Source organism: Penicillium coprophilum (assembly GCF_028826855.1).
Source record: "Penicillium coprophilum strain IBT 35676 chromosome Unknown utg000005l_segment0_segment0, whole genome shotgun sequence".
Taxonomy (NCBI): Eukaryota; Fungi; Ascomycota; class Eurotiomycetes; order Eurotiales; family Aspergillaceae; genus Penicillium; species Penicillium coprophilum.
In genome coordinates, this window is record NW_026622724.1 from 511,868 (window position 1) to 526,857 (window position 14,990).

The 14,990-nt window shown below is 48.3% G+C and overlaps 6 protein-coding genes across 6 annotated transcripts; 2 read left to right on the forward strand and 4 right to left on the reverse strand.

The window, feature by feature from the left end:
* Positions 1-91: 91 nt before the first annotated feature.
* Positions 92-2,572, forward strand: N7500_007768 (uncharacterized protein; the record flags this gene model as incomplete). The annotated part of the gene is made up of 1 exon (XM_056678912.1): positions 92-2,572. One exon carries the CDS (start codon positions 92-94, stop codon positions 2,570-2,572), a length of 2,481 nt encoding a protein of 826 aa, XP_056529284.1.
* Positions 2,573-3,305: 733 nt separating this feature from the next.
* N7500_007769 (RNA recognition motif domain-containing protein) lies at positions 3,306-3,963 on the reverse strand (the record flags this gene model as incomplete). Its single annotated transcript, XM_056678913.1, has 4 exons — positions 3,306-3,504; positions 3,645-3,751; positions 3,813-3,885; positions 3,944-3,963. 4 exons carry the CDS (start codon positions 3,961-3,963, stop codon positions 3,306-3,308), a joined length of 399 nt encoding a protein of 132 aa, XP_056529285.1.
* A 554-nt stretch (positions 3,964-4,517) lies between these two features.
* Positions 4,518-4,891, forward strand: N7500_007770 (thioredoxin family protein; the record flags this gene model as incomplete). The annotated part of the gene is made up of 2 exons (XM_056678914.1): positions 4,518-4,540; positions 4,594-4,891. 2 exons carry the CDS (start codon positions 4,518-4,520, stop codon positions 4,889-4,891), a joined length of 321 nt encoding a protein of 106 aa, XP_056529286.1.
* Positions 4,892-5,269: 378 nt separating this feature from the next.
* On the reverse strand, positions 5,270-7,186 carry N7500_007771 (multicopper oxidase; the record flags this gene model as incomplete). The annotated part of the gene is made up of 3 exons (XM_056678915.1): positions 5,270-6,257; positions 6,405-6,882; positions 6,943-7,186. The coding sequence occupies 3 exons, from the start codon at positions 7,184-7,186 to the stop codon at positions 5,270-5,272; spliced, it is 1,710 nt and encodes a 569-aa protein (XP_056529287.1).
* Positions 7,187-8,290: 1,104 nt separating this feature from the next.
* On the reverse strand, positions 8,291-10,861 carry N7500_007772 (putative homeobox and C2H2 transcription factor; the record flags this gene model as incomplete). Its single annotated transcript, XM_056678916.1, has 1 exon — positions 8,291-10,861. The coding sequence occupies one exon, from the start codon at positions 10,859-10,861 to the stop codon at positions 8,291-8,293; it is 2,571 nt and encodes an 856-aa protein (XP_056529288.1).
* Positions 10,862-13,127: 2,266 nt separating this feature from the next.
* On the reverse strand, positions 13,128-13,970 carry N7500_007773 (uncharacterized protein; the record flags this gene model as incomplete). The annotated part of the gene is made up of 2 exons (XM_056678917.1): positions 13,128-13,648; positions 13,706-13,970. The coding sequence occupies 2 exons, from the start codon at positions 13,968-13,970 to the stop codon at positions 13,128-13,130; spliced, it is 786 nt and encodes a 261-aa protein (XP_056529289.1).
* Between the last annotated feature and the right edge of the window lie 1,020 nt (positions 13,971-14,990).

Genomic DNA, 14,990 nt, shown 5'->3' on the forward strand with positions numbered 1-14,990 from the left:
TGGCTCTACCAAGTCTCTATATACTATTTGGGTTCAGCACAGACTGAAACCTCAGGACGTAACCTCCCACCAGCCATTGCATGAGAATCTCATGGCGCGGTTAAATGACGATAGTCAACAAGACGTCGATTGCACAGAGATCCTAAGCCCGCAACCATTCTCCCTTCCAGGCAAAGGATCCCTCGTATCCTCCCTCGAATCCAGCAACGAGTCATTCTCTACCGACGATAATGCCCAGATGTCGTTGACCCAAGAAAGCGAGTACAACTCTTCCTCATCCTCCACCCGCCACTCAACAAGCGACATCTTCGGCCGTGAAATGGACGATGAATTAGACCAACTGAAGTCCAGGGCATCGAGTCGCTCGTCGCTATCGTCAACCCCAGCCTCCGTACTCATACACCCAGTCGACAGAATGAAGCAAATGCCAGACATGGATATTCATGAAAAGATAGCTGGTTACAGAGTAGAGGCATCCGAGGCGAGCTTCGGCGACTTCAACGACGTTCCCGCTAACATACGCACCATTCGCCAGCGTGAAGCCGTGTTTCGAAAACCGAGTTCCGTCAGAGCTATGCAGATGCACACAGAAGACGAAGCCGACGACGATGACTATCTAACGCCCCCGCGCCGACGAGCAGGCCTGCGCTCACGCTCACCCGGACCATCGCCACTGAAAAGATCACCGTATTACTCGCCCAATGCATCAAAACAACCAAAACCGAAGAAGGAGGCACCGCTCGTGCTTCTGCACTGCACTCTCCTCCCGCCGTCCATCCCAGTGCCTGGAGCGTCGGACCCCAGAAACCAGGATATCCTGGAAGAAGAGCTACCGGCGGAATATTGGAAGCGGTGGCGGCGGCTTCAAGACCGGGTTGGATCGGGCGTGCTACGTGATCGTGGCGTGTTGATATCGCACCCCGAGGATTTATACGACATTCTGGAGGAGCGGCTGTTGGAGAGTCTCGAGCTGCAACGACCACGCCTGCAGAACGGCCACTTTGTGGGTCGAGAGGACCACAGCTCTAGTTCTGGCTCTGAAGGGGATTTCTCCGACATTGAAGAGAGCGAGACGGACGGCGAGCAGGGCGATGAATGTCCCGACTGTGGGACGCATGTACGGCACGGAGATAGTAATCGTAAATGGGAGATTCGGGTCTTTGCCGCAAATGGGCTGATGCGCGCTGGAGCATGGGCTGCTGCGTGGCGCGACATGGAGAAGGTTGATGTTGAGGTCGGGCTTTGGCTGCCTTCTGATGTGCGCCGTGGTCTGGAGAGGAGGCTAGCGGAGGAGCAGATGGCCGTTGTTGAACAGGCCCAGGCCCAGCCACCACAGATGTCTATGCAGATGCAGATGCATATGTCGCCGCTGGTTGATGGTGGGCATCCGGTATCACCGGAAATTCCGCAGTCGCCTAGACAAAGCCATGCTCGTATGATCAGTGATGTGGGGTCTTTCCAATCTGATGAGATGACATTCAGACAGGTCCTCCCTGAAGCTGAGGGTCGATTCGGTGGGGAAGAGAAGAAGAAGGAACATGAGGTTGCTCTTTCGACTCTCCTTGTCAATTATATTCGTGTCCTGGCGGCCGATAGGCGCAATATTGCTCTACTTCTTCTCAGTTCCCTTGTGGCGTTCCTTGCCATCGGCTCTCGTCAGCAGCAAGTCCCTGTTTACTCCCATCTTGGTTCTTTTTCGCAGACCTCGTCGGATGATATGCTGCCCTCCGCGGCTATGCCAAGTTTGACCATGGCTCCATCTATGTCTCCTTCGATATCTCTTGCAAGCTCGGTCAGTTCGAGCGAGGCACTTGTCGTGAGCTCAGTTGGCTCTGCATCGGCCGAATTCGCGGCTGTTAGTGAGAGAGAGGTGGTTCCCTTGTTCGAGGCAGTGGAGTCTGCTTCTCTGACAGTCCACTCATCTCAGATTCAGGATCAGCCTACACACGCTGTGGGGCATAAGGAGCATACAGCACCAACCCAGCTGCCGGAATATTCTGAGGTACGACCTGAGGAGCCAGCAGAGTCTCCTTCTTTGTCTGTCATCCCTATTGAATCTCCCATTGTGCATTTGGACCCCACTGCGCCTGAGCAGACTACGCAGCCTCAACCCGACAGTGATGCACAAAATTCTTTGGATGATGCTGTGGACTCCGCTGCTGTGCCTTCAGAGCCCTCCCCTTCCTCGGCCGACTCTGATGGATCCACTGTCCAGCCAGAGGTGCCTCCGGAAAATGAGCAGTCCCAGCCTGAGAGCGAAGTAGAACCACACTTGGATGATGACACCATGAACTCTGCTGTTTTGCCTCCAGAGCCCTCTCCTACCTTAACTGACTCCGATCGATCTCTTGTTCAGTCAGAAATGCCCGCAGATCATGAGCAGTCCCATATTGAGGACGAAGGAGAAGTAATTTTGAGTGACACGGTGGACTTTCATGCTGCGTTACCATCTCCTTCCCAAACAGATTCCATTGATTCTCCCGTCCTGTTGGATGTGGCTGTGGAGACTGCACAACCTGATACTCAAGGCGGAAAAGAAGAGCAATACGAAGAAGACGAGCAGACCGATTGATTATGGGAAAGCAAATATCACTTTCTCAACCTTATGACTACGACTGGAACGATATCAGGCGAAATGTTTGGGATGTTGTTATGATTTTTTTTCCATGCTTCTTTCCGTTTCGGCGCCTTAAGCTGATTTAGCCATAGCCTTTGATTAGTTTATATAGTTCTGTTTATATTAGCGAGCCCCTGCTCTTTCATTCTTGTAAATGATTGTGTATAGAAAATCGTTCATACTGTTGATGACTGTGTCCGGACACAAAACAATGCCAAGCCCGTGGAGTTTGATATCTCCACTTCGCCCCCAGCTCCTGAACCTTGGTCCGCTCGCTTAGTGATCGTCCCTCTTCAGTAGATTATACATTGAACGTTGGATATTAGATCTGGTAGATTACGCACTATGTACAGACATGATGTATTGAACATTCTGGTTACGTGTAGGCCCTGACACAAGCCCGGAAGGAGATGTTTAATACAATGCGGGGCAACCCAGCCTACGTTGTATGTACCCGCACAAGGTAGATCAGGAACCAAAAAAAAGAGAAACTGAAGGCTCGATATTATTTATTATCGATTAAAGGTAAGGTTAGTTGAATGAGTTCGATTTTGTATTGGGCAGGTTCAAGTGATCGTTGAGATCTCACTGGCCCAGCGAATTTATCCCTCAACCCAGCATAAGTCACAACCTTCGTAAAAAAGTGCTAATCACGTCCAGACCTTCGTAAGCTTCGTGACAGGATAATCTAGTAGCCGCCCTGACCACCGTAGCCACCTTGGCCACCGTAGCCCTGACCACCCTGCTGGCCACCGTAGCCGCCCTGGCCGTAGCCACCTTGGCCGCCACCGTAGCCACCACGGTAACCACCGCCGCCGAAGCCGCCGCGACCACCACCGGCAGCACGCTCAGTAGCCTTGTCAACGCGGATCTGGCGACCGTCGAACCTGAAAAGAAAGGGGTCAGCACATATGTCAACAGAGAGGAAGACAAGTTCACGTCAGCGCTGGAATAGACGACATCCATAGGCCGCCCTTTCCAGCACTTTGTCGCTCGAGAGGAAATAATCAAAGATCAATTTGCTTACTCTTGGTTGTTCATGGCGTTCATAGCAGCGGTAGCCTCATCGTCGGTGGAGAAACGGACGAAACCGAAACCACGGCTGCGGCCAGTATCACGGTCCTTGACAACGGTCTAGGGAAGAAAAGTCTTAGCAGATGTACAATGTAGATCAGTGGAAGTAAAAGCGACTCACAGCATCCTCAACAACACCGAATTCCTCGAAGCGCTGGCGCAGACTGTTGTCGTCTGTGTTCCAGGAAAGACCGCTGGGAGATGAGAATTAGCAGGCGCTTGGAGAGAGATCTAGTTTCAAGTCGCTCTTACCCAATGAAAAGCTTCGACATGATGATGGAAATGGGAGAGAGATATGGGGAGAGAGGGGGAAAGGGTGTTAAGTGCGAAGAGGGGCACAGCCGAGCCTGATCTTAAATACAACCCGGGACGGAACAACATCACCCCACAGATTCCTGGTTTTTCAGGCTCATGTTTTATTTTATTTTTTGGCGTCCAGTATTTGAGATTCATTGGATTAGTTAGATATCTGTATGACTTTATATATACTTGTTTGGGTAATATGTTTACTCTATATAGATAGTGATGGGTGTGGACCCATATCCCCACGCTGTCGACGAAAGTGGCGCTAATTCACCACCTATATGTAGGTCCACGATAATAGATGGCACCACCTAGGCATAAATATAAAAGATAAGCTTAAAACAAGAACAAAAACAAGAATAATAGTATGATGGTGAAACATCTAACTAAATTTAGAAAAAAAGAAAAAAATTAGGGTTGTTCTCGTCATGAGGTCATTGTCACTTTACATCACCCCACCCACCTTCTATATAAACTCTTCCTCTTTTCACTCAACTTCCACCATCACACATTTCCAATCAATATGCCTATCACTGAAATCACCAGGTAAAATGCCCCCCTCTTCCTACACAAGTCTACAATTCTAACATTGACCACAGCAAAGCCGACTTCCTAGAGAAGGTCCTTGGCTCAGAAGATGCCATCATCCTCGATTGCTACGCCGAATGGTGCCCAGCCTGCAAAATCATCGCACCCCAATTTGAAGATTTGAGCAACACCTACACCCAAGTCAAATTCTACAAGGTGGATATCGACAAAGTTGAGGAGGTCGCACTGGAGCTAGGTGTGCGGACGAAGCCTACGTTCATGTTTTTCAAGGGCGGAGAAAAGATTACTGAGGTGGTCGGGGCTCACTTGCCTGCCATTGAGCAAGGGATCAAAACTCACCTCCTTTGAGTGAGAGGGGATGGTCGACTTCTTTTCTTTTCTTATCCACCGAGGTTCTTGCGCTCGTGGAACATATCTCCAGCGATCTGATATGCTGGTCACTTAATAATCTCGGCTTGTCATTGACCTGACAGCTGCTTACCAGACTATGTATCTAATACTTTGATCAAAACTGAAACTGCCTTAGAACGAGTCATATTCTTAACTATAATTTCATTTTTGTAGTGCATTCACACAGATATTGCTAGAAGATCAATTGTGCAACGTACAAGGAAATATCAGAGCAAACATTACCAAAAAATAGCGCTTGAGAGTCCAGCATATGTTTAACTCCCCCCGCCTGACATCATTCCCCATCATACCATTCAATATCTCATACACGCCGGGTTAAAACCCAGAATCGATCAGATAAGCCGGTGGGATAGTAGGCCAAACATCAACCCCATCTAACATCGCCAAAACCATCCCTCCACTTTGATGAACCTGGATATGACAATGCATTAAGAAAGCACCGGGATTGACAACATGATATCTGATAACTGTCCAAGTTGGGCCTGTAACAGCCGGCAATGTATGGAAAGTATCACGATACTGGGGCGTCTGCAGATTAAAGTTACCGGGACTAGCTTGTACAGCTTCCGCGACCGAGTTCCAAGTGAAAGTACCATTTCCCTGACCGATGATAAAATGCTTATTCGAGTGCTTGTGGATCGGATGAGGGGGCTGCAGAATGGTATCTGTTTGGAGAACCAAGTCGATCCAGGTATTATTCTTCGTTCTGATGATCAGATCTTGGGGGATGGAGTTTTGGTTAAAGAGCAAGGGCTGTGCTTCCTCAAGCTCCAGACCGTAGCTGGTATTACCGAGTCTCCAGCGGAAGGCAGTGCCGACTTGATCAATATTCAAGAAGAAGGTTTGGGCTATGTTGTTTGAAGGGACCAGCGCCGGAAATGGAACGACCTGGGTCTCATCAAGAAAAACGGTGTCTGCCGTGGCGGCTTGGTTATTAATCGTGATCCACGGGTTGGATGGACGCGTTAGCCTGGGCGGGCCGTGGTATCGCATTATTGCCGTCGTGTTAAGGATCTGATTTATGCTTGCACTAACCATGCGCACGGCATACTCTCCCGCTGGTTGCGTAAGGGGGATGAGAACGGAGTAGCGGTTTGAGTTTGGGATAGTGACTGCATTGACTCTTCGGGGTTGGATGTATCTTCCGTCTATGGCATATACCCACATGTCGTGCTCGTCGATTGAGAATGTGAGTTCTAGCAGGCCAGCTGTGCTAGTCAGGTCCCAGCTTACGTATTTATGAGCTGCGTTGACGGTGAAGACTTCTTGGGGGCCTTGGGATGGCACACAGCCTTCAAACATTCTAGGGGGAATGGCAGCGTAGTTGTGTGGGAAATTGAACACCGTTTCAGTGATGTTTGGGGGAAGCATCTAGTGATCGTGAAGAAGTTAGTTCGTTGACCGTTTTGATCAAGATGGTCATGGGACTTTGAAGAATCAATTTACTCACGCCATGTCTGTCAATCTTAAATCATCGCCTAGGCTAATTCTCTGAACAGGTGTTGTCAGGGCATCAATCTCAGCACGTGGTAGGCAGGTGATAGATCCTTTGCCATTAATGAGCAAAGCATTGGCACAGAATGAGTCTGTGCCAGAGGCTATCTCGGCAGCCCAGATCTCCTCCGAAGTGAGGACACGCCATTCCGAAAGCAAGACGGGACGTGTCAAGGTCTCTGCGAGGACCATAGCCTTTAACTGAGCGGTATCGGTCGTGATAAGACTGAAAGGCTTTTCCACCGACGGGGAGGGGGTGATATAGATTGGTCCGTAAAGTCCATCTTCGAGAGAGCCACGGTGATGCGCATGATACCAGTAAGCACCATACTCTGTTGCTGTCCATCTATACAAGAACGAGGTATTTGGTCTTATGGATCTCTGCGAGACACCAGGCACCCCATCAGACCAAGGGGTTCCCAGCTGTTCAATTCCTAGAAGATAGCATGTTAGTATACGTATGCAAAACAATAGGAAGATATCCAAAAGCTTACCGTGGAAGTGTATAGTTGTATTGAACGGGCACCGATTGTCAACGAGGAACTGAACATTGTCACCCTGGTTGATCCGCAGCGGAGGACCAGGAAACTGGCCGTTCATCGAGATCACTGGCCTAGTCACTCCTGCAACACTTCTTTCCGACCATGTCAAGGTAACAGGAAAGAATATAGTAGCAGCAGCTGCCCATTTGACGAGACATAGAAGCCAGATAGACATGCTGCCTAGAGGAAACTTCATTTCTAAAGATGACACTCGACTGGCAATCTACATCAAATTGAATAGACTGCTCTTAATATCCCATATTTTCCACGGGATACCCACTCTTTATATGGGCCTAGAAAGGCTCGTAGCGTGAGCATATCTGTCTCAATCTCACCTAGGCATCTTTCATGCAGGCCTATTACATGCAGAATTTGATGGGATCCTTTTACTTCCGAGCTCGTAAAGACACAAAGTAAAGGGAAAGTCTTTCCATACTTTTGTCGGGAACCAATCCAGTCTTTCGGGGAATAGGCAAAAGGGGAGTTCTGAATTAGCTCGGGATTCTTTCTTATTTGAAGCAAGGGACTTGATTGGGAACAGAAGGGCGAGTCCGGGCGAATGAAGGATTCGTAGTCCAAGATACCCATATCCATTTCGGAGACAGTAGTCCCGAGAAATAGCTTGGCGAAACTGTAGGGATTAACCTCCAAGGAAGCTGTTGGCACCTGCTTATGTGCAAGCTTAGAAGCCTAAGCCAGGTCTGAGACAGGGAACCCTTTCAGACTCGGCACGTTGCCGAGATATCGTATCCGGGACGAATGGTGCATGCTGGGTGAAAAGTTTCCATGGTTATGGAAGTGGCTGACTTGGGTCATAAGTTCTGTACTCCGCATGTTGTACAAGTGGCACTCGATGACACTACTCTGATAAAAAAAACTGCCCGTCTTAGTCGTCCTCGAATGCGAGTCAACCACCCACAAGCCAGGTTTCATGGAAGAAGGGTCGGCGGAAACCTCAATCCAGGACTGAGCATGGACGCCACGTGCTGACAATTGAATCAAGATACGCAATGTCCAGGATGATTCGAAATAGTTAGGTGAGGGCAAATATACGAGACAACCAGGGGGGTCGGATTCGGAATTGAACCACCCAGGAGTGAGGTGTGGAAGCTGCCTGGATGAAGCTAAGATCCCAAGAAAAATATATGTGGAAAACGCCATTTCATTGATAGTAGGGCCAAAGATGTGCTTAAATTCAAAATATACGCGATGAAACAAGAGATATTCGAACAATTTCTTGAAATTTAACTTTTTCTTACCATGTATGAGCCTGAATAGGGCAAGTCAATAGTCACAAGCATTAGAAGTTGCCATTTCCAAAGTACCCCGACATGTCATCATGGGTAGCATCCGACGCAGGAGGATGGCCTGATTTGGAATTGAAGATAGCCACCGGATCTGACGCAGGCACTTCACTCACGAGAGGAGGGGGCATGGGCTGACCAAGTACACCTCTGTTCGGCCATCCTTGTACTTCTGGGCTTTTTTGACCATCGGTACCATCTAGACGCAAGCCTTCCAAATCATCGGGGTTGATTTCCCCGTAGCTGTCATTCAGTCGTTGTAGGAATTCAGGGTCAAATCCCATTTGTACCAGAGGGTCAGCGGTCCCTTCTCCTGGCACTGATGCAGTGGTCGGAAGACTACTCGCCCAATCTGTAGAGTAGGATTGATCTGCACCAGCTGACATCATCCCTGCACTACCGGCGTAACTGCCTGATAGACTCCCCGGCCGGCTGGGTCCAACAGAAGAAAAGCCAGTGCCAGGAAAGCCGTGGCTGCGAAGACTGGGGCTAGAGACTGCAGGGCTATGGATCGGGGCGCCGTGGCATACTGTTCGCGCCAGCACATTAAGCTCTCGGGGCGCAGCTCTAAGGCCACCATTGATAGCGAATGGAGGCTGCATGCCCAGATCGGCAAATTGGATGCTATCGTTGTGCACAGGAGTTTGTAGTCCACAGTCACGCTTGAGGACCCCCAGCCAAACAATATTATCTGCGCAGGTCTGGTTCCAAGGATCGTCACATCCATAGATGACACGGCGAGCTTCGGCTTGTATCATCTGATCTGACGGAACAATGCCAAGTGCCTTTTGTTTATGGATGTATGTAGTGAGTTCAAGAGAAAGCCGATGGTAACAATTGATATCGGTAGGGACAGGTAGACGAAGGTTGGTACCTTCTCCCTTGGTTTGCTCAGTGGCCCATGGATCAGGGGACCGCCATTCATAGTCTATCATGTATGGCGGAATGGCATTTTCAACACGAGCTTGAATCTGCGGGTCAAAGCCCCAATCCCCTTGCCATTGAGCCATGGCTGCTCCATTTTTGAAATGACTCGCCAAATGGTCCACTCGATCTTTCCATGTTTGGAAAATAGAGCCACAGAACCCACAGCGGGATTTGATATCTGTATTACTGCTTTGCCATTTCTCCATGCAGGGTTGGAACTTGGCGTTGTGCATCAAGCGGAGGTGTTGATTGAGATGATCCTTCCGGTAAAATGTCCTCTCTTGCACTGTCTTCTCTTGGCAACTGATGAAGTTATGAGTTTCTAGGTGTTCATCGTCTGGATTAGCTGCCAAGCAGAAGACACAAAGAGGTATACCGTTTTGTTCAATTGAACCACCGTGAGGTGAGCAAGTCCATTTATCTAAGACTAGATGTATGGACTTCTCGTGCCGCTGCCAGTCATACTTCGCAGGGAAAGAGTCGGTGCAGAAGGTACATTGATAAGGACGAGCAGATTTGGCCTTTGAATGAGCCAGTGTGTTGACAGGTACCGAGGCCTTGCGCCGACGGCGACGTTCTTTGCGGTCCATTGAGCCAAAGGAAATAGAGGAGCGATGAGAGAAGGCAGAAGCAAAAGATAAGTCTGAGATAGATGAATCTAAACTACTGGCAGAGGCGGTGCACAGTTTATGTTCAGAGCTGGCATGGCTTGACTCATTGTTGCTTGACCCAGGGCGACGGGTCCTCACGTGACTTGATGGGGCCCGACGTAGACGCGAGGGATCGAATGGAGGATTGGCCAGGGCACGGTTAATATCGCTGATGGTAGCGGGTTCGTTTTCAGGGGGAGAGTACTTCCAACGCTCAAGGGGCGTCATGAGGGATACGTTGACGGATTGCTTCCCGGGAATGTCCACAGCCCCTGGGACAGGAGAACTGCTTCCAGGTGACGAACGAACTTTGCCGCGTCGCCTGGCATTGGCGAGCCAATTGACAATTTGAGTTCGGGTTAGGCCAGTGTGTTGTTTCAGGTCATTTTTCTCTTGTTCGGTAGGGTACGGGTTGTCGTTGTGCTCTCTCAGCCAGCCCTTTAGAATACTAGTTGCCTTGCGCGAGAATCGAGCACCGCTTTTTTGAGAGCGTGAATCTGGGTCATTGGGATATGTGTTGTATGAAACTGATTTGAGGGCTTTCTTTCCTGTCAGGCTGCCAATAGGAACGTGGGCATTCTCTGACACGCTATGTAATGTCTGGAGGAACTTGCCAGGCGTTTTGGCATGAGTGAAACTGCATTCACGATAAAGAGAGATACAGCAAGTACAGCCATAGTTTAATGTACCACGTTTTGCGACGAAACAATCCAGTCCCATTCGCCGGCAAAAGTCGCACGGGTCTTGGGCCCGGAACATGGGGTAAACCCCGTCGGGGTCGACGGGGTCAATGGCTTGTCCGATATTGAATTCGGACTGCTCCGGTACCGGATCATTGGAAAACTCCATTGTTTGATCATGAACCAGCGAGTCGAAGTTTGCTGCCTGTTCTTCGGCTTCGTCAAGTTCAATATCAATCGAAGAGGCATCATCCTCTAGTTGATTGGAGCCATGGGCAGATGAGGCGCCTTCGAAATCAAAATACTCCATGTTGGGAACGATTTCAATAGGAAATGCTGCGCGGAGGACAGCTTTTCAGAACCAACAGGACGATAGAACGATAAAGGACACGGTGGAATGCAGGGGGAAGAATCGGTCAGATGAAAATTGGCCGAAACGACCTTGGTCCGGGGTACGGAGTAGAAAGGTAGGTGAATAATCAATTAGGGTGGAGCTCCGTGACCTTGGAACCACAGGTGGGCACCATTCAGCCGCTGAATTTCTCGGTGACTCGGCATGGAGCGCTCACAGGCAAACCCCGTGTGGCTTTTCACGATAAGCATCGTCGTCACGAGCAAGTATGGCACACCACATGGTCGCGTATCCACTGCATATCTCAAGAAGTTGATTTGAGAAAGTCCACACAAAGTAAATGAGGGGCTTGGAGTGGATGATCCAACAAAATGGAGCAAAAGGGAATGCATCGGCGCGCCCTTTGAATGACAACGCTAAGCCTATCACGGTTAAGCTCAGTAAATGTGGAGACTTGCCAAGCCCCGGTGATTCACCTCTCTGGCTCCGCGATATCGGACGTTCGTTCGTCTTGTATATATCGGTATGTAAAAAGTGATATTTCTACGAGACCACGCGAGATACATATTAAGTGACTTACTCTTCCCAGAGGCCCACGGTCGGAATTTCCATAAATATTCGCAAACGAATGGAATGCCACCAATCACACGCTATGATAAAGATCCCGTCCACCGGCGTAAATCAACCATGTAGTTGAATTATCACATTATATTTGTTCATTGTCGGTATACGAACAACACTTATCGGAACCATAGCAGTGTAATTTTTAGCGCTATTTGCTGCTGAGCCGACGATTTGTCATGGACAAGCATTCATGTGATTGTGGTTGATATATATATTGGTCTTGGGCATATCAGAGCATGGGCTCTGATATAATGGTCCTTTGGCCGAATTGGAAAATGTGCGCCCAGGCATATCCTTTACACGATTTGATTCCAAGTAGACTTCCGCACAGCCTAACTTTAGGCCCAAGGTCCGGGCTCGAAACTGTATAAAACTATAGTCTTAGCGTTCATAAAGTGGCCAAATCACCCAAATAGATAATCGTATCTTACCTATATTTTAGTTTATATATATATTCTCCTCTATTCTTATAATTAGGAATTGGAAATATTTAGAAGTTCGAATCGATTAATATACTATTATTAGTTTCTAGCTATTACTAGATATAGTGAGATATAGCTAATTGTATCTATATACTACTAGTTATATATAGGAATAAAGCCTTATAAGCGCCTAGTGTAGAGCCTTCTTTTTTAGATGATCAGATATAGAAGAGCGTCGAGGGTGAAAAGTGTACATGCAATGGGGTACGGATGAAAGCGTTTGTCGTCTCCCAGATAAAGGTAAAGTGCAAGCTTCAAGAAAGTTGTTCTGCAGTAATTGGCAGAATCTTCGTTCAACTTCTTGTAGTCTTGACGCGTAGAGTTGTTGCGTTGTTTCGTATGGAATTATTTTGTTACCTCAATGAGGAGAAGTGAATAGTATTCAACCAATAATAATTGAACCATGATAGTGGATATGATTAGTTAGGCTCCCCTTCTTTCAATATGTCAAGACGCAACGTACAGTATGGGTGAATGCGGTCCATTTCATCTAATGAAGTGGAATATATGCTCTTAACCTCACATATTGTATACATCAGTGATCAAATTGAAACCCAAAGAGTCCTACCTACCTTACATGAAGTGAATGGCAGCTTAAAGAGGTGCTAAAGTAGCCCTGCTGCTCCCGAGAACTAACACCATGGTTCCAGGGGTCTTAGGACTCTCACGAATAACCCCCATTTTCTTAGGAACGGAGATATTAGTTCTTGAGAATGGCCAGATGGATTCCTATTGATGCGTTGTCACTGTATCACGGTAAAACTGCTGCTATCTGTGAAATTCGAAGTACGGGCATAGCCAATAGAGTACTTGAGAGTGTGGTTTTTATATACTATCGAAAGCGCAGAATCAATAGAGAATGAGTTTAGTAAGGTCGTTGGGAGCCTTCCGAACGAAATGGTTGAAATCAGGCATATGGTACTGATGAATAATTCACGGGCGCGCTACCTAGTAAAAGTGCGACCCTGTTTCATCGACAAAAGCACCTCGCTATATATTACACCTCAACCTCAAGCAAAGATAGACCGGCTTCCCAAAACAATCTGCAATTGCTCTACACATCCGTGTCGGGGAAGCAGGCAATAGGTATCCCAAAATGCAATGTCAACATTATATCATCACATCATCTCCCTTCGGGTGTTGGTCGTCAATTCTGACCCAGGCGGTGGCGCGAAAAGCTCCTGCGGCACTGGCTTAGCCTTCATGTAGGAGCTGCCATCTGGTGCTTGATCCCGACTTCCAGTCATCTCTTGCGGTGATGACCGTTGTCGCCGTCGGAAAAGAAGGAACCCAAACGCAGACAGCACCATCAGTCCAGCGACACTCACGCCAGCGCCAATTCCTGCTTTCGCGCCAGTCGAGAGACTACCCGTATCAGATAATGCAGCTTCCGAGGTTGGAGTAGTGGTCGGGGTCGATGAGGACGCCGTGGTAGATGAGGACGCCGGGATAGATGAGGATCTCGTCTCATTGGACTCCACGTAGAACCCCGGGGAGTATAATCGAGGCTTAGAGGGAGCAAAGCTTTCCCCGGTTGGTTTAAAAGTGAGCCCGTACTCGTTGGTTTTTGATAGCGCTTCCTCATCAATGGCAACTTTCCAATTGAAAGTTCCTGAGTACGAAACATCTATCGTGCTAGCTATTCCGCAATACTGTCAGTCTAGCCTCTCATGATTTGTGTTTGGGGATCACGTACTTGAAATCTTCTTGGACCATGTGGAGACATTGATGTTCCATGCATTCACCCACAGATCGGCTTTGCTCGTGCCGTTCATATCTTCATTCAAGAAAGAAGAATCCCAGCCAGACCAGTCAATGGTTATTGTAGACCCAATGTAATAAGTAGTAACGAAGTCCTTATTGTTTCCGCTGGGCGTTCTCCATACATTTCGGGCTAACTTACTTTGAGCCACCTGGGACACCGAGATCAAGAGCAGCGATATCCACGCCAGGTTGGCCATGACGAATAGCAGAAATAGGAGCTCCCCGTTACCCCACAACAAATAGAATGATGTTGTTTCAAACCTGAAGATTCCGAGAAAGAAAAGCGGAGGGACCAGACCTTGGGGAGGTTTGTTTTGGGGGTTAGAAAAGTAAACATTCCCCCGAGGCCCAACCCCTGAGAGGTGCGAGATACCTAGGTATCTCTATGCACGGCCCATACATCATGCCAAGTTATTTGTGCACCAAAATGCCAGAAACGATTCAAAAGCCCTTCATCTCTTTTGCACCATCTTCAAAGTGGTACATGTCACCCTGGCATGAACAGGAGCAAACTTAATAGCATCATATGCGCATGAGATACCGATCAGATAATCTCCAGCCATGGTCAGCCACAAATCAAAGCCTCGGACGACACTATCAGTACATGCTCAGATAGAAGTACCGAGTCTCAAATTATCTACACTCCAAGCAGCACAGTAGAACTTCTCTTCGGAATAGGATACTCCACTGATTTAGTACTTTGTACCTGACATCTCATTCCATACCAATTTAGTAATCAAATTTTATGAAGCTACATGCGAGTGGGAACCAATCCATCCACAACACATATTCAAAATCGCGGATGTGGGGGCAAGAATCTGCTAATGCTTTTGCGGTGTGACTACATGTTATCGACTACGGTGTAGGGGTACATGTTATCGTCTCGCGCCTGTTCTCTTATATGTTGTACTACGTAGTATGGAGTACATCGAGTCAGTTTCGCGACGATCATACCCTGGATCGACTCTGATAGGCCAGGGCGTATTTCCCATGTCAGCCCCATTCTTGGCGCTACCGATCGACGCAGTCGAGAGCCGATGAATCTAGTACTGTATTTGGGAGCCCCGCCTCAAGCACTAGCAGCCATCCTACAACTAGCCCCCGAGCCAAGCTTATGTACAACGCCGATGCCTAGAATAGTTTTAACAACCCTTTCTTTTCCTGACCGGGGTCCATACACGCAAGGCAGAATCACCTCGCCCCCACCCTTAGTGCCA